Source organism: Barbus barbus (assembly GCF_936440315.1).
Source record: "Barbus barbus genome assembly, chromosome: 6".
Classification (NCBI taxonomy): Eukaryota; Metazoa; Chordata; class Actinopteri; order Cypriniformes; family Cyprinidae; genus Barbus; species Barbus barbus.
The window spans coordinates 35,295,776-35,314,705 of record NC_136734.1 but is presented as its reverse complement, the minus strand read 5'-3'; the positions used below and the strand labels follow the sequence as shown (position 1 = coordinate 35,314,705).

The following is an 18,930-nucleotide window of genomic DNA, read 5'->3' as shown; positions in this document are numbered from 1 at the left end:
CACCAGATAGCAAAACTGCAGCACTTTTCTCATTTCCAATCGGTTCAAAGCTTCATTTCTTCACGTCAACAAAAACAGTCTTGTGAGAAAGCTATGTTGGAAATAGATGTGCTGTATTACAGTTCTTCTGTGGAATGTTAGAGTATTTGCATGAGACTGTTCGCCCCTTTCCTCCCAAATGGGCCATCTAATCTCTCTAATTGGAAAAAGGAGAAAATGTTGAAAGATGGGGGTGGGGTAGGGGGCATTTTTGGCCAGCTGCCTGAGCTTTGTGGTTTGAGCACTGCAGTGTGATAGGGTCAATGCAGCATGGATAGCACAGTCCGCTCTGTTCTGCAAAAACTGCCCTTTCTCATTCTGCAGATCTGGGACAGGTGATGATCATAATCAGATACTGAGAAATGGAAAGCACAGGATTATTCCATAAACATGTACGTTAATGTTAAAGATATACATCAAATTTGTAACATCAAATATATCTAATTATAAGTTGATATAATTATATAGTTTATTTGATTAAATCTCTCAAAATGCAGACCTGCTATGTTGAACATGAACGAGAAAGGGCATTTTGTATAATACTGTGGAGTACATAATGAGGGGATGGGAAAGTTTTGGGGTGAGAACAGAAGGAAAAAGAAAAGATGTGTGTTGGAAAGCTGTTATTTTGCTTGATTTAGGCAATCAACCCAACCAGAGAGGATCAAAGGATTATTCATGCAATCATCTGCTGACCAAATGCAATGCCCAATACATGCCATCACAGAAATCACCTAAGTGAACTTCCTACAAGTGTTTCTAATAGAGAAGCATGCGTCCACATGCCTTGACTTTTGGACAAATCTTTTATAACTGTTGTGTAGATTTTGGACTTACTGAATGAGACCCACTGAAAACATATGAATATAGGAATATGCATTAAAATGGAGCAGTGATGATTGCAAAAACATATTTGAAACCCTTGTGTTTAAACAGACAAATCCAGCTCTCCAAATAAAGCCAAATAAAACAACTGTCTGCAAAATGCCTGTTAAATTCATTATGGATTTACAAACTAATGCCAAATGAAGCCTTATTAAAAATAAGAACGCACACACAACTCTCTGTTATTTTATTTAGAAATATTTTATTTGATCTTAAGGGAATTATGTTTTATTTATTTTCTCATGGGTATTTGAAACAAACTTGACCTGATAATTTCACTTAAAAATGTCAATGAAATGTGAATGAAAACTATCGATCAAGTTATTTCGCTGAGATTTCAAAGTATCGATATCATTCCATTTTTAAATCAAACAAAATAAAATTATAAACTGACACTGTCTATTGTAATACCTTGAACTCAAATACTTGTTCCTCCATGATATTTCTTTGGAGTGCAGATACACGAATACCTATTAAAACACTTCTTAAAACAGGCTGAAGGCTAAATAATTATGCATTATTACTTAGAATTGAAAATGGCTAAGCATTGCTCTTAGGGTACTGAGGACTGGGCAGGGACATGCAATACCTCCGTGAAGTTGACACCCCATAAAAATAAATAATCACCAAAACTATGCCATTCGTTTGTGCTGATTTGTGCCGCAAAAACGAGCGTTTGTGCTGGTTCGGTGTTCGAGATATTAAACATTCTTTTTTTGACCGTGTGACGTCACTCTCCACCCCATGCCGTCTAAATCGCTCCAAACCAGTGCAGTTCGTTTGTGCGCGATTTGTGCTGGTTTGTGCCGTTCAAATTTACATTGTATCTATTTCCCGTCCTCAGAAATAACAAATACAAAACGGGCCAGTGACGTCACTCTCCACCCCATGCAGTCCAAATCTCTCCAAAACGGTGCCGTTCGTTTGCTGCTGAAACAAATCTCCGGGCCCTTCTTGTATCTCGAACACCGAACCAGCACAAACGCTCGTTTTTGCGGCACAAATCAGCACAAACGAATGGCATAGTTTTGGTGATTATTTATTTTTATGGGGTGCCAACTTCACGGAGGTACATGCAATGCACTTTGATAGCCAAAATATTATAGCACTGTGTCACCATAGGCGGGGTCTGACGCTTTATCAAGTCAAATTACGGCCCGCACCCTCTCCACATTCTCGACCTTCATCAAGTTCTGACCTCCACCCTCTAAGAGACGTCAGAAATCACAACAACTGATCAGAACAATAGTGTGCTGCACGCATACTTCTGGGGTCCGAGGAACAGAACAGATCCTCCAAGACATCTCACAGAGAGAGGAGGCAGAGTGAGTTGAACTTGTTCCAGCTTTATGCAGTGTGAGGTCGCTTTTGGGATGTTTCGATGTAATTTCTAAACCGTTGATTCCTTGCTGGATTACTGCACAACGAGCAGCGACAATAGCCTAAAGACTCGACGCGCTTCAAGATGTTGCTGCACGTTTTGCTTTCGCGGCAGTGATCAAATGTGATTCGTTTCCAACCATTTGGTGTTTTGTCCATGGAGGAGTTTCGATACACGTTTCTGCGGATATCGAAGGAACAAACATGAGCAAACATAACTATCTGAAGTGGTCAGCAGAAGAACGCGGCTAAATGGAACAAGAGGAGTTGTTTATCTCAGTCTCTGGCGGAGAAACGTTATGGGATATAAATCAACAAATGGAATCCCTTGATCTAATAAGTTAACTTTTAAGCTTCTGCAACATCAAGGAATGGCAAGCTCTAGCAACTCTGCAGTCATTCCACGGCTGCAAATATTGATTTTGTCCATCGGCTGTGCGTTGATATGTTATAGTCGTTTATCCACCGCATCACCGGCACACAACCAGCGCTTGATATGCTGGCAAGCCATCATGAAGTGCCAAGGAGAACCGGAGTGTCACTACGCGTACACTCAGTATCTACACGCGTGCGGTCCGGTGATTAACGGCAACAGGAAGAAATGTCCCAGCCATTGCATTTCTTCCATCATTCAGCTCAATCTGACTGTGAACGGCCCGGCACTGGAGGACTGCGAGTGCGCCTCGGACACTCTATGCAAGATGACCAAGCGAGCCATTGAGCCCTGTATGCCCAGAACGAGCCACATGGGCTGCACCGAAGCGCGTAAGCAGTGCGAGAAGGATCCCGAGTGCAGCACCGCCATGCGGGACTATCTGTATCACTGCAGGAAACTGTTCGGCGGAGACCGCTGCTCTGACGACTGCCGGCGGGTCATCACGAACATGCGCTCCATCCCCAAAGCCCAGCAGCTGGACACTTGCGTGTGCGACGGCACAGAGAGGACCATATGCGAGTATGTCAAAGGCAGCATGAAAAACTTCTGCTTTAACGAACGGTACGGCGGCAGTGGCTTTTCAGATACCGAGGACGACTTGGACGACGACTATGATTATGAGGACGAGGAGAGTGATGCTTGGGATTTAAGAGCACAAAAGAGTTCGATTGTGATGTCCACCATTTTGACACTTTATTCTCTTGTTGTAATAAGATAGGCTAGGACATGTTTTCAGAATTAACTGCATATGTGGCCTGGGTGGAAATAACGGGGGGAATTCGGACTTCCCAAAATTAAGCCCTAACACTCCCCCCTCCCCCATGGAAGTAAAAACAAAAGGTGCGCGCGCGTGTGTGTGGAGGGGGATAAAATAAAGCGGAAAATGGGAGAAGAAGAAATCCAGAATCCCACAGTGAAAGGTTGTTTTTAAAAACCTAGCTGAGCTGCCAAAATCTGCACACCATGAAAAGGAGTAATTTGTCTTTGATGTAAGGAAAATATGTTGGAAATATGTGCTCCGCTATATATTAAGTTATTATGAACTATTCAAAGAGATAAATAAATATTGGAAGTTTATTTTTTTATGAAACATTGGTAAGTGTAAACAAAATGATTATTGTAAATGTGTATAATGTTTCTGTATCATATAATTGTGTGAATAATGTTGATAAACAATACCATGTAATAATGTTCATAAAGATTGGCTTCAAATGATTCCAAAGATCATCTGATTTGTGAGTCTGATTATTTCACTATACAAACTAATACAATAACTTTACATGCAGATCTGATGTCAGGTAAATGAAGGTATGTTTTTACTTTCTATTTTACTCTCGAGAGCAGATTCATGAAATTTTAACGTACCATTTAGAAGATATACTAATATGCTATAAAATGAGCATTAAATATACCAAGTCATTATAAAGCAATTTTGTCAATAATATTTTGTCTGCCATCAAAAAAGCTTTAATTTCCACCTGACATCCCCTGCAGTTTATAAATGTTACTTACTTTTACTTTGCTTTTACTTGTAGTCATTTAGCAGACGCTTTTATCCAAAGCGACTTACAAATAAGAAAAAGTCACTAAAATTAAAAGTTAACACTCTGTAAATACTCTATACACACCCATTTAAGAAAATACAGAAATTAAATAAAATTGACAAATGCATACAACAACATTTCAATAGTAAATAAGTAGTGTTACCAAAGTCATTATCATGAGCATGTGCTAGTCAAACATTTTGGCTCTGTCTGTGCCTGCACTTGACCTTGTAAACATAAATGTTTACAGAAGGAGTTAGTCTAAGTTCCCAGAGACTCTCAACATCTAAGGAAATAAATGAGGTTGTCTTTAAACAGGATCAGAGTTGAGCCTGAGCCAAGAGACTGGCTTATTTGTTCAAAGCCTGAATGTTTATTTAAAGTCTTCACTCAGGCTGACAAGGAAAAAAAGCGCTGTTCATGTGAATGAAGCCTCAAGTAGCCATCACAAACGCACTCAGCCTGCTACTGTGTGTAAGTGGGCTTGTCGCTGCTCAAAAGAGTTTGCTTCTCAGTGTGAGTAGCACTTGGGTAGTACAAATCTCCTCTTAGATTCCATATGCCTCTTTGTTAAGTTTAATATAACAATACCAGCTTGATACTTTTTTAGCATTCCAAATACAAAAGAGCAATTATGCCATAAAATATAGAATTTGCCCTGCTGTTTTTATGCTGTGTTACTAGAGTTCTAGAGATCCAAGATGGCAGCCGTGGTGCTTAGTTCATTTCAAGGCAGACATGGGACAAGGCTTCTCGGTCTTAATGAAAGATGGAGAAGTCGAGTGGCACTTCTGTCATGCTAATACTAAACACACAATAGAGGCAGTACACAATGACCTGGCACTTCATTCTGTCTTCTAGCTGACACCTCTAGAAAGAGTAGAGTGAACGCTCTTGAGAGAGCAGAAGGAGAAGATAGTACAATGTAAATTATGATAATCTGGTCCAAATGGAGGAGGTTACTTTTTCAAAAACTACATTCTTCAAAATTATTATGCCTTATTTGTATTTGCACGTTAGTAATGCATTTGAATAGAAAAAGTACAAATCTAAATACTTTATTTTTTTATGAATGAGCATTATTAGTTTTGTGAGGAAAACCTTGAGGATTTAATTTATTTTTTTGTGATGTAAAACTTTGTCAGAAAAGATGTATGTATTGATAATCTGGAATTTATTTACTTTGTAATGTATAAGCAACAACAATAGCATATATATATTTTAAAATATTTTAGAGAGGGAAAATAACTGAAAGTAAAAAATGCATAACTCGTAACTGAACTTTTCTGCTTGTTGTTTTCTCTCAGTTTGAAGTAACAAGATGAGGAGAGCTGACTATTCATCCTCATCAGGTGAAGGGCCCCACTGGGACTTTGCGACAGGGGACCCATTTCTCAGATCGGGCATGCTGTGTTGAACCTGTCACATCCAGTTTTTGTTGCGAACAGACCCCTTTAAAATTGACAACACTGTTGTTAATCCAGTTATGTCCACAGATTTGAGTGTAAAGGAAGTGAAAAACAGCAGAGTAGAAAATGTTGTGTTTGCTTGTGTAAGAAAACTTGTGCCAGCATGTGTACAGATTGAGTTGGCTAAGATTCAGGATGTGATAAAAAAAAATAAAAATTCAAAATAGTGAACACATCTACACATCTATCATGGTGTAACATGGAGCAGATTCTCTTTGTGGAAACTCTATCCATAGTACATTTAAGCTGTTGACATAATCCAAACATGAAAATATTTTGAGAGGGGAATGCAGGAGAAAGAAGAGGTTTGATTGTCAGGCCAGTGGATGGGAAGAGGGGGTTGGTTTTTAAGGGGTTCTTAAAGCAGGAATTTGGGGGAAGGGCAGGCAGTGAAGGGCCTTTTCTGAATGACCCTACATGGACAAACAGAAGACCCCTCCACACCATCAGCATTCTTTAGTCTGCAATAGTGAGCCGGACTGCATGGGTGCATATGACTTGATTGCTGCTCTATGTCCATTTTTTTTCCATCAAGGGGATGAAGAAAAAGAGGGGAGCAGTGAAAAGAGTGTGAGAGGAGAGACAAAACTGTGCTGACATGCGGCATAACTTAATTTTCACGGTTCTGAGACAGATGGGAAAGGTAATGTGGCGTGACGGCTCTTAGAAACTTCAATGGATGCCATGACCTCAGGGAAGTTAGAATCTGACTGCACCGGGACATTTTCGTTTTTTCCTTGGGGGTTAAGCAGGAGGTGCACCTTTTAGCTCATTGCTTTGAGATATTTTCTCTTTCTCCTTTCATTCTCTTTGAGCAATATTATTACAGCTGAATATGTATATGTATATGTGTGTGTGTGTGTGTATACATATATATATATATATATATATATGACACACACACACACACACACACACACACTTCTACCATATGGACATTACTTTGAGAGTCACCTCTAATAACAAATTACTTGTAATGTAGAAATGTGCATGTTTTGTAAAGCTGCACTATAAAAATAAACATAAATGAAATTGAATATAATGTTTTTTTTCCTTTTGTTTTTTTTTGTTTTTCTTGGTTTGGAGTGATGTTTTTTAAATAGGGTGTCAGCCCAAAGCCATTGCCACCACAAGTTGACTCTTGAAGGGTATTGAAGCTGAAAGGAGCTTCTCATAGGCTCAATAGGGAGCCACGAGTGCTACTCTATTAACCTGACCTCTAGAGACCCAAGAAGAGTGAAAAGTGAGCCATCTACTTCAACATCATATCTATTCCTCACATTCATTTCTTCTTTGTGTGCCCCCAAACACTAGTTCCTGTTAAAAAAGGCTAATCTTTAAAATAAACATTCAAATATGCTATATTATTATAGAAATAATAATATGAGGATGGTAATTCATTAAAAAGTGGATACTAGTCAAATCATTTAACATCTGGTTAAGGTTATTATCAATTCACAGACAAAGTGATCAAAGATGCAAAGGTCTCATTCACAGACATTTACCCTCTAGTAAATTCTTGTTTATGTGAGTAAATCTTGTGGCTTTACTAACAGGCAGGATAATAACCACCAGTCTTTCTTTGATTTTCATATCATTGCTATGAATATGATGCGGGAGAGGAGGAAACACATTCTTTAGTTTAACTAAACTTAAATAGGTAATGTTATTCAGCAAATTAATATCATACCATGGTATATTTTAAAGTGACATGAAATTTATTTGTGAAACCATCACTGTATGGTACTGCCGTGGTAAGCAAAAAGTCAGGTAAAATGAGAAAAGCTTGCCGTTTCTGTAATGCAACTGTTTTCGGTTGCACTATCTATTGACCACAAGATGGCAGTGCTGTCAAACACGTGTTTCTCTAAACCGCTCTTCATGAGAGAAATGTCTGAACGTACAAGCAATTGTAATTTGTACAACACTTTTAATATCACATGACTATTTGTGTATTTGAACCACTATATTAGCAGTAGTCTTCACGAGTCCTGTCTCCTCTGCAGATTCCGCCTGGTACACCGCGAGTATTGCACGTGCGCGTCCGTCTGCGACGCCCGCCGGAGCAGAGCGACCAGGAAGACCAGCAGCCCCAGTTTCCCAATTGTTCAAAAGACTTGGCTAGTAGTGATTGAACAGACAGAGGGTACACTCAACTCAAACCAACACAAATTAATGCTATGGAAATTTTACAGGCCTGTTCACACAGAAACACACCTTTCACCAGTTCCATCTCAATGCTCTGACACGCAACACCTTCAGTCCCTGGTGGGCACATGCATTTACACTCCCCATCTATCTGGATCACAGTGCCACCGTTCTGGCACGGCTGGCACTTACACACGCTGTATTCGGCCACATAGTCATCCAGGGCTCTTCTGAGATTTTCCCGTCTCGGCTGAGCATCAGGAAAGTCCAAAGGGATCGCGTTGTAGATGGGTTCAGGCTGTCAAAACAACAATGAAAACAAATGGCCACACTTTATATTAGTTGGCCTTAACTACTATGTACTTACATCAAAAGTATTGCATTGCAAATCACTTTTGCTGCTATTGAGGTGGCATACGGGTAAGGTTAGGGTCAGGTTTGGTAGTATGGGTAGGTTTAAGGATGGGTTAAGGTGTAAAGGATGGGCCAACAGTTTAATTATAAATGTAATTACATACATAATGGTATTTTTTTAAAATATAAGTACAATGTAAAAACATGTATGTACACAATATGTGCATTGTATCAAATTATTAATTTAAATGTAAATACATAGTAGTTAAGGCCACCAAATATAAAGTGGGACCGAACAAATTGTGTTCCATTACAGCAGTTAGCATGCATGCACTGGCAAGTAAAGTAAAGGCGAGGAGAGTCTCACATCACTGTGAATGAGGGCTGGCAGAGCAGAGACGGTCTTTGCCCATTCCACAAACTGATTATAGTCTAGAATGCCATCTTTAGTGAGCTGAGACTTCATGGCTACTGCTGAGGCCGGACTGCCCCCTTTCACTGCAATCAGCACTTTATCAATAACCCCCTTCGTGTTCCTGTCATCTGGTGAACAAGGTTGTGAACAATTTATCTTTTTATCAGAAGGCATGTGTCTGATTCATTTGAAGGGATAGTTTGACCAAAAATTAAAATTCTATCTTCAATTACTCACCCTCAGGTCCAAACCTTTTTTTTTTAAACACAAATAGTAAAGTTACTGTGAATGAACTGTTTTTAGTCTTACTATGAAAGTCAGTGGGGGCCAAAATAACACTGGACCCCATTATAACTTTGATTTTATTTTTCATTTTTGAGTGAACAATCCTTCCAGCTTACTGTTAAAAAAAATGTATACTCATTCACACCTGTGGGTTTGTCTGTTAGTGCATCACAGTTGTTTTTTGGTTTAACGTGTCCTCCTACTGTTACTGCTTGAGAAAATTGTAAGTTGCCCGTAAATCCAAGCTCGAAACATTCCTTGACTGTGGATTCTGTGACCTCTGCAATCAGATAAAGTTGAACCATCAAATAAAAACAAATATTTTAATCAGACTTTCAGGCTGAAAAAGTGAGCTATGCTTCCCATTAATGCCTTGTCTTTGAATCTTGCAGTAGCCTATATCTTTGTCTCCATATTTTATGATTTTAAACTTACTTTTTAGTTTGAGGACATCCTCATTCATTATATAAACAAGTTCGTATTCTCCACCAGACTTTCCGTTCTTGGTGAAGTGTGTTCCATAGTCCTCTAAGAAAGCAAAATACTGGCCCTTCTCATATGTAAGTGGCAGGGCATCCACATCATCCAGAAACGTTGAGGACACCTCCAGCCCTCGCTGTTTCATCCTATAGGTTGCCAGCTGCACTCTGCCTTTCACTCTCATGAAGGTCTTTTTCTGAAAGAGAACGTGTTTGTAGTAGACCCTACATTAACAAAATACTGCTTTGTATTTGAAATATATATGGATATATACAGTATATATATTATTTTGACAGTTTTGAATTCCAGCCTGTTCTGTGCACATGGTGGCTCATGAGCCTAAAGATGTGAATTATAATGAATAAAGTGCAAATAGCTCTTCAAAAGAGAACAAGCAAAAACTCACCTTGGTCACTGTGATTTCTGACAGCTGTTTGATGATATTTGTTGTTGACTGCTTAGTGTCAAATCCTACTGACCCACTAAAACCTAAGCCAGGACTAGTATTTTGGCCTGCACCAGATACTTCAGCTTCACCGCCCTCACCAGCACCTGGAGCTTCACCGCCCTCACCAGGACCTGGAGCTTCACCGCCCTCACCAGGACCTGGAGCTTCACCGCCCTCATCGGGACCTTCAGCTGCACCGCCCTCAACTTCACCACCTCCACCAGCACTGCCAGCCTCACCTGAACCAGAACTGGAGGGTTCAGTAGGTGTAAACTTGAAGTTTAAGCCTAGTTCAAAAGATGTAGAGGATTCCCTAGATATCTCTTTTATTAAAGAGTGAATGTCCTCATACATCTCCTTAGAGCTGCTCTCTTCCACTTTTGTCTGAAGATAAAGAAACAGGTAAAGACTTTTTCATTTTTTTTAGATGGTTGTCTTTGTTAGAAATTAAATGCATTTAACTATTCACTTATCTGTTTGTCTCACAGTCATTTTTAGGAGATTTACAGTTTGTTTTGCTCACAGCTAAAGGAATAGTGAAGCCAAAAATGAAAATTAGCTGAATATTTACTCACCCTCAGGTCATCCAAGATGTAAATCCAAGAGTTGTCTTTTTTTGATCAAAACAGATTTGGAGAAATTTAGCATTACATCACTTACTCACCAATTGATCCTTTGTTGTGAATTTGTTTCGTCAGACTGGGAGTCCAAACAGCTTTTTGAATTTAAACTTTTGCTTCTGGCCAAAATAAGAGTCCATAATCCATAATAACGCTGTCTTCTGTGAAAAAGTCACTTAGTGCCCTCTCACACCAAAATACTCTTTTGGAATGTTTTCACTTGTAAACAGTGCTTTATATGTGCATATTTCTCTCCTGATTCAGATGAGAGAACCTTTCACATGAGAAAGCAATATTATGGATAGATGATTCCTATTTTAGCTGGAAGCAATGGTTTGAAGTTAAAAAATGTTGTGATGGATTTATGTGGGGCCTAATGGTTAGAGAGTCAGACTCATAATCGAAAGGTTGCGGGTTCGAGTCCCCGGCCGACAGGGATTGTAGGTGGGAGAGTGAATGTACAGCGCTCTCTCCACACTCAATACCACGACTGAGGTGCAAGGCACCGAACCCCCAATTGCTCCCCGGGCGCCGCAGCATGGCTGCCCACTGCTCCGGGTGTGTGTTCACGGTGTGTGTGTGTGTGTGTGTTTGTGTGTGTGTGTGTGTGTGTGTGTGTGCATTTGTTCACTACTCACTGCTGTGTGTGTGCACTTGGATGGGTTAAACGCAGAGCACCAATTTCGAGTATGGGTCACCATACTTGACAATACGTCACGACTTTCACTTTTTCACTTATTACAAACACAAAGCTTTTTGCTTCAGAAGGTTATTGTGTACTTTTATCAGCTGTTTGGACTCTCATTCTGATGGCACCCATTCACAGGGGATTCACTGGTGAGCAAGTGATGTACTGCTAAAATTTTTCCAAATCTGTTCCGATGAAGCAACTTATTCATCTACATCTTTAATGACCTCAGGGTAAGTATTTTCAGCAAATTTGAATTTTTAGGTGAACTATTCCTTTTATATTCAAAAGCTTTGTAAAACAACAGCTGACATCAAGCCTACAGTAAAATGAGAGACCCACCTCATAGTTGAGAACTCCAACATTCCAAGGCAGTCTGTTATATTCCAATGTGGATGGTTCTCTGATCCGATTACATTGACCATTATAGAATCTGTTATTGAAGGGATTCATTCGAGGTCCAGATCCCAGAATATTTATTCTGTTGAGACAGGAATTAAGCATTTTCATGTGCAGAAGTTGTATATCCAGAACTGTAGTGATAATTGCAACATTTCTGTTGTCAGTAATTATTTATATTCTATTTCATAATTACAGTTAAAAAAAAATGTGGTTCCATAATGCCTAAAAAAATTGCAAGAGTTTATGTTACCATTAATTCATGCAAACCCCAATGTGAAATAGCAACAAACAATACTTTTACAGCATTTTTTTTTTCAGAATTCTTTGATGATTTTTGTTTTTTCAAAATATCTCTTGATAAAGTTATTTGCTGATTAAAACCTTATGTTCATTTATACAACATTTGTATATGTTGTATAAATGAACTTTAATTAATATATTATGAGCAAATATTGGGAGATACAAAAGGCTCTGACCCGTATCCAGCTTGGATGGCTATATCAGACTCAAATACAGCTGTCTTGCCGCAAGGTGTCCTGATGATATCACACTCATCTTCATCAGACGTATCAGGCTCTCCACAGTCGTAATCCCCGTTACACCTCAGATTTTTGTTTATACATATTCCTTAGGGCACAGTAATATTCTTAATACTGAATATTGTTTCACCCTACAACTGAATTTCTACTGGCCAGCTTTGCAAAGAGAAAAAATACTAACCTGAAGAGCACCTCAATTGAGAGCTCTTGCAGACAGGTGGAGGGTCCATCTGGCATTTGGTAGAAGGTTTACAGGGTTTCTGCTCTCCAATTGGGTTCATGCACCTAGAGCCTTTAAACTGCCCAAACTCCTCAATACCTCTAGAGCGATGCTGTGTTACACAGACACAGGTGAATGCTTCACATTTCTTCATCTTTAAGTTGTGTGACTTGTTGGATTATTATTAAATCAGAATGATTTCACATGACAATTTGAAAGACGTTATACATTCACAAGTCTGAGAGAGATGACAAGATAGGTGTTTAAAGAGAAACAGAGAGAGAACAGGAATTACAGTACCGTCCTATTAGTGCATGGGTCGCAGGACGTCCACGGGGACCAGGCGCTCATTTTGCAGTCGATTGATCCGGGATCATTAATTTCCCGCACCTCTCGTCTTGTCCCTTGCCTTTGAGAAAGATAAATAATTATCACTTACAATTCCAACTCCATTCTAGTGCATGACTTTGGTCTAAAACAAAAACTAAACATAAAGGTATTATTTCCCGCATTTTCCAAATCTATTAGTGTAGCATGCACTCCAATTTTATTGCATACATACATATGGTCCGTTATGCTCTTTCCATTAACCTGATAAAGAATGCATATTGTTACACATAAAGCAGCTAAAGCCTTCATGGCGAAGCTTTGGATGGTCCTTTGAAAGTGTGTAGGAATTCGCTTGTATTTAAGCATCGATTCAAGGTTAATAATTAACTAAGCTTTTTAGAGTTGACAAGAGGTTTGGAAATGTGTGTGTCTCCAAAGACTTTTACCGTAACTTTCTTGTTTAACTATCTGACTAATGTATTTCAAGCTGTTTTTGCCTGATGTTTTTGTACCTGTCACAGAATGTGTATTTTCTTGTTTTAAATAGTTTTTAGCATTAAGTACAAATCATTCACGTGTCTGCGTTACAAAAAAGTATTTGATACAGTAGTTTTATAAAAATGAGGAACGTGTGCAAATATGTTTCTAAATAAAAACTACCCATAAAATAAAATGTTACCATATCGTGGGATTACATTCTGTTTGTACTATTTGGGTGAAGTACTTAAAAGGTAAATAGGTTTAAATAATACAACAAATTCTTCAAACAAATAAGTAAAATAAATATGTACAAATAAGTATACACAAATACATATGTGATTTCTATGTTTCTTCAATTTAGTTCCACTTCAGTTCAGTTTAGTGTAAAACTATTTTTTTTTTCTGACCATGAGATCAATGATGAAATGTTGAGACATGTTGAAATCTCAAACAAATACTATTGACATATCAGAAGTCCAAAAGTGTTTACTGGTTGCAGGCTTTTGAGAATGTGCCTGTTTGTTTGGTGGATGTTCATAAATGTCAGTCTTAATGCACAATCCCATTTATGGATGTTTACTGTGAGAAGCATTACTGTGTTCTTATCTACTTAAGTATTACTTAATTACTTATAATCAAATGCCTTCAAATAAATTATTTGATGGTGCAAACATGTATTACACATAGAAAAGTATTTCACTATCTTTCAAAGTGAATAACTTATCAGCTGCCTGCACTTCATCTGTGCCAAGTCAGCTGCCTTCTTCACTCATCAAATTCAACCATGTCACAAAACAATACAGCTCTGATGGTGTCTTTGTGTGGGGTCAAAGAGGAATGTTGGCCATGCAAAGTAGAGGTCCATGAACATAGATCTTGTCCTGTAAACTACAGCTATGTGCTGAGAACAGCACTTTTTAATGTTTCAGACACTTCCCCTTCGCTCACTCAGGAAGGTGGAGGGGGCATGAACTGCACTCCTCTCCTCTTTTCCTGTTTTTGGGGGTGCTGTGGGAGACTTGTACTATATGGGCTGTATCTGCAACCTCAAAACCACAGTGAAAATTCTTGGCCAAGAGACAGTAATACTTTGTCAGCTAATCAGGAATTACAATATTTCTATTTTGAAATCCAATTATTATTTAGCCCTGCATTTTAAAAATCTTTAAGGAACCCTGAGAAAGCACTCTATAAATAAAATGTATTATTATTGTTGCTGTTATTTAAAATAATCAAAATGATCATTTTAGAGTAAGACTAAATCATAAACACATGGATTTCACATGCAAATAGCATGTGGCCTGGTATCACGGACAGGGGTGTCACATGTCGGTTTTCCTTTCAGTTCTGTTTTGACCTTATTTGGTAGTTCCTGTTCTGATTTAGTTAATTAGTAATCATCATTTAGTCCTGTCACCTGTGTTTGATTAATTATCTAGTTTGCTCCTTTGTTTCCTGTTTCTTTATAAGCATCCAGTTTTGTCTCCAGCTTTGTCGGATCTTAAGTTTGTAATGTGTGTTGATGCCTAATAAAGTCTCTTTTTGTTATTCTTCATCGTGCGCTCCCGTTTCTACAACCACCAACCGTGACAGAAGATCCGACCGCCAACTGAAGACGAGATCAACGCTCGGAATGCTCGAGCTGGTTCCCGTCGTTTGCGGGGGTTCTCGCCGCCGTTCGCGGCTCGCCCCTGCCCGTTCTGCGTGGGATGTTGGGCTGCCTGTCGCGGCTTACCCAGGCCACCCGTTTTGGGGAGAACGGGTCGCCATTCGCCGCTCACCCAAACCCACCGCCCAAGAGAAATTCGTTCCGCCTGGGACGGCGATGAATGTTCCGCCCGCGGCGAGGAGGATTCCGCCGCAAGGGGCGATGAACGTTGCGCCGTCCGCGACGAAAAGGATTCCGCCGCCAATAACGGTTCACCCCGAACCACCGAGGGAGGAAAAACAGGTGCCAGTGGGGATTTTGATAGAGTTTGAGGGCATGTCAGTCCCTCCAGTGCCTGCTCCTCGCCAGTGCCATCCAGTGCCTGCTCCTCGCCTGTGCCATCCAGTGCCTGCTCCTCGTCTGTGCCCTCCTATCCCTGCACCTCGCAAGAGGGTCCAGCCCACCTGAGTTCCCGCTGGCCCCGTCCAGCCCACCTGAGTTCCCGCTGGCCCCGTCCAGCCCACCTGAGTTCCCGCTGGCCCCGTCCAGCCCACCTGAGTTCCCGCTGGCCCCGTCCAGCCCCACGCCTCCCGTGCACCCTCTAATGTCCGCGCTGCAAGAGCGCCCCTTTGAATCCGTGCTGCAAGTGCGCCCTCAAGTGTCCGTGCTGCAAGTGCGCCCTCAAGTGTCCGTGCTGCAAGTGCGCCCTCAAGAGTCCGCGCTGCAAGAGCGCCCTCCTGCATCTACGCTGGTCCCGTCCAGCTCTCCTTCGTCTCCGCTGGTTCCGTCCAGAGCGCCCCCAAGCGCCCGCTCCTCCAGAGCGCCCCCAAGCGCCCGCTCCTCCAGAGCGCCCCCAAGAACCCTCTCCTCCAATATGGCCGCCAGAGGGGAACTTTCCCAAAGAAATTATGGGGGGGGCATATAGTCTCAGCCTGTGTGGCCAGGCCAAGGGCCAAGGCCACGGAGCTCCCCGATCCGCCATGGCCGCCCAAGGACCCCGATCCGCCATGGCCGCCCAAGGACCCCGATCCGCCATGGCCGCCCAAGGACCCCGATCCGCCATGGCCGCCCAAGGACCCCGATCCGCCATGGCCGCCCAAGGACCCCGATCCGCCATGGCCGCCCAAGGACCCCGATCCGCCATGGCCTCCCGAATCTCCAGTCCTGCCATGGCCTCCCAAGGCTCCGGATCCACCATGGACTCCCGAGTCTCCAGTCCTGCCATGGTCTCCCAAGGCTCCTGATCCGTCCTGGAGGCTTCCCTGTCCTATCCTGGTCCTGCTCCAGCCTCCAGGACGCCCTCCCCGATGTTACGGTGCGGGATGCACCTACCGGGAGGGGGGGGGGGCGATATCTGTCACATGTCGGTTTTCCTTTCAGTTCTGTTTTGACCTTATTTGGTAGTTCCTGTTCTGATTTAGTTAATTAGTAATCATCATTTAGTCCTGTCACCTGTTTGATTAATGATCTAGTTTGCTCCTTTTGTTTCCTGTTTCTTTATAAGCATTCAGTTTTGTCTCCAGCTTTGTCGGATCTTAAGTTTGTAATGGTAGTGTGTGTTGATGCCTAAAGTCTCTTTTTGTTATTCTTCATCGTGCGCTCCCGTTTCTACAACCACCAACCGTGACAAGGGGTTAGATTAAGCCAGGATTAGGCCATAGTTTAGTTAGGACATATAAGTAGCTTTATTTTATAAATTAGAAACAAAAAACATTACTGGTGTGCATCTTAAGACAAATAATGACACTCACTGACATATTTTAAGATATGTATGTTTAGTATCATTTTTTTTTTAATTCGTTTTTTCACTAACTCTTTTAAAAACTTTTTTTTTATTTTTTATTTTAAGGATTTTTCAGAGTACACACAGAACAAACAAACAACATTGTCTCAGACTTCACACGCACTTACAAAAAATAAATAAAGGGGGAAAGAAATGGAAATAAAAACGTAAATTTAAAAAATACGTACAATAATAAATACAGGTTCAGCAACTAAAGGTACCATAGTAGGAGCTGCGAAACAATCAACCATTAGATATGCCCAAAGGTAATATACAACCCAACCTTTATAAGAAACATTAGACATTGGTTTGGCTGCTTATTTGAATAAAAATTAGAGAAATGATCCCCAGACAGCAGAAAATGGCGTTAGACCTCAGAAATCGGAGTCTTTCCATTTGTATGGCAGAGATCATGTCCATAGTCCAAAGTCGAAAAAAGGGAGGTGAAGATGACTTCCAGTTCTTTAATATAAGTCTCTTGGCCACGATCATACCCAGAGTGAGGGCCTGTTGTAAAGGTTTTGGAAGGCTAGAAGTGTGTCGTGAAAAGCCGAAGATTGCAAGTTCCGCGTCCAGCAGAAGAGGCCTGTTATAGGCCTTAGAGTACCAATCAAATATGCTAGTCCAAAATCCCGACAGTGAAGGACAAAACCAAAAAGCATGAGCAGTTGTATCCTCCGTGACCTTGCACTTATCACAGAATGGTGAAACAGAAGAGGTCTTGGTATAATGCAAACGGTGAATGGCCTTGAATTGTATCGACTGATGCCTACTGTTGACTGAACAGGACCGTACTGCATTCAAACACCTATCCCACGTTTCGTCGGAGAGCTCAGCTCCCAGTTCATCCTCCTAGGCCACTTCAAATCTCTCATTAGGGGCTGTGATACAACTTTCAAATAAGCCAACAAATTTAGAGATAAGATACGTAGAGTGAGGTGCCCTGTCTCCATTTGCACCCATAAGGGAACCTCAGGGGACAGGTTACCCAGTGCTCCCTTCTCCCAGTACATTAAAGCCCTAATATTGGCAGCCCAGTAATAGTGTTTAAATACTGGCAGACCCAGACCGCCCACTGACCTGGGCTTTTGTAAATTAATTTTAGATATCCGATGTGTCTTATAGTTCCAAACATAAAACAAAATGATAGAATCCAGTTCCTTAAAAAAGGCAAAAGTAAGAAAAATTTGAAGATTTTGACAAATATATAAGAATCTAGGAAGAGAGACCATTTTTATTGAATTTATGCGTCCAATCATAGATAAAGGTAATATTTTCCAATTCTCTATGAGTTTTGAAAGAAACTCGGCAAAATTCAATTTGTATAATAATTTTGGGTTTTTAGGAATTGTCAGTCCTAGATATACAAAGTGGTCCCTGACTATTTTGAATGGAATATTTTCTAAAAAGCCGGGTCTGTAAGCATCACAGAGTGGTATACAAGATAATCTCCCAAAAGAAGTAATTAACTAAAAGAACAGGAACAGAACTTCCAGAGTTCTTCAAATACAATATTACATCGTCTGCATATAGACTAATAAGTGCTTCACTCCCCCCAACTTCAAGACCCATGATATCGCTATGACGTCTTATACATATGGCAAGGGGCTCTATTGTAATAGCAAAAAGGGCAGGCGAAAGGGGACAGCCCTGTTGTACTGAGCGGTGCAAAGGGAACTTAGACGATCTGTCTGTGTTCGTTAAAATAGAACACACTGGCCTAGCATATATTAATTTAACCCATGATATAAATGTCTCACCAAACCCAAACTTCTGTAACGATCCAAACATGTAAGGCCACTCAACCCAATCAAAAGCCTTCTGTGCATCCAAGGACAGAATCGCCGCCTCGTTAGCTTTCGTGTGATTAGCGTAAATTGTATTGAGTAGTCGACGTACATAATAAAAAAAAGAGAATCTGCCAGGGATGAATCCGGTCTGGTCAAGGTGGATGATGGAGGATAGATGTTTGTTAAGCCAAATAGCCAAAGTTTTAGTGACAACTTTCCTATCAAAATTCTGATATGCAATTGGCTTATAACTAGCCGGGTCAGTTTCTTCTTTATTTTTCTTTAAGATGAGAAATGACTTGATAGCGGAAACTATCTCCTCCAAAGTGAAGTCCGAGTCCAACTCAGCCCTGGCTGCGGCAATAAGTTTGGGTGTTTCAAGAGAGTCAAAAAAAACATTAGATCAGAATGAGTGGCCTCACTGCTGGAAGTGTACAGTTCACTATAAAATTCTTTAAAGCGAGCATTAATATCTTTGGGGTTGGTTAAGACGGTGCCATCCTTGGACTTGATGCTGTAGATTGACCTAGAGGCTTGAGCCCCCTTA

The 18,930-nt window shown here is 40.7% G+C and overlaps 2 protein-coding genes across 2 annotated transcripts; one reads left to right on the top strand and one right to left on the bottom strand.

Moving 5' to 3' along the window:
* The first annotated feature begins 2,143 nt into the window (after window positions 1-2,143).
* On the top strand, window positions 2,144-3,960 carry gas1b (growth arrest-specific 1b). The gene has a single exon (XM_079419551.1). The coding sequence runs from the start codon at window positions 2,676-2,678 to the stop codon at window positions 3,456-3,458; it is 783 nt and encodes a 260-aa protein (XP_079275677.1). The 5' UTR covers window positions 2,144-2,675; the 3' UTR covers window positions 3,459-3,960.
* Window positions 3,961-7,450: 3,490 nt separating this feature from the next.
* c9 (complement component 9) lies at window positions 7,451-13,034 on the bottom strand. Its single transcript, XM_079419884.1, has 11 exons — window positions 12,915-13,034; window positions 12,653-12,761; window positions 12,314-12,464; window positions 12,070-12,220; window positions 11,534-11,672; window positions 9,842-10,267; window positions 9,391-9,631; window positions 9,101-9,235; window positions 8,623-8,798; window positions 7,971-8,199; window positions 7,451-7,874 (listed from the first exon to the last, which is right to left on the bottom strand). Exons 1-11 carry the CDS (start codon window positions 12,989-12,991, stop codon window positions 7,723-7,725), a joined length of 1,986 nt encoding a protein of 661 aa, XP_079276010.1. The 5' UTR covers window positions 12,992-13,034; the 3' UTR covers window positions 7,451-7,722.
* Between the last annotated feature and the right edge of the window lie 5,896 nt (window positions 13,035-18,930).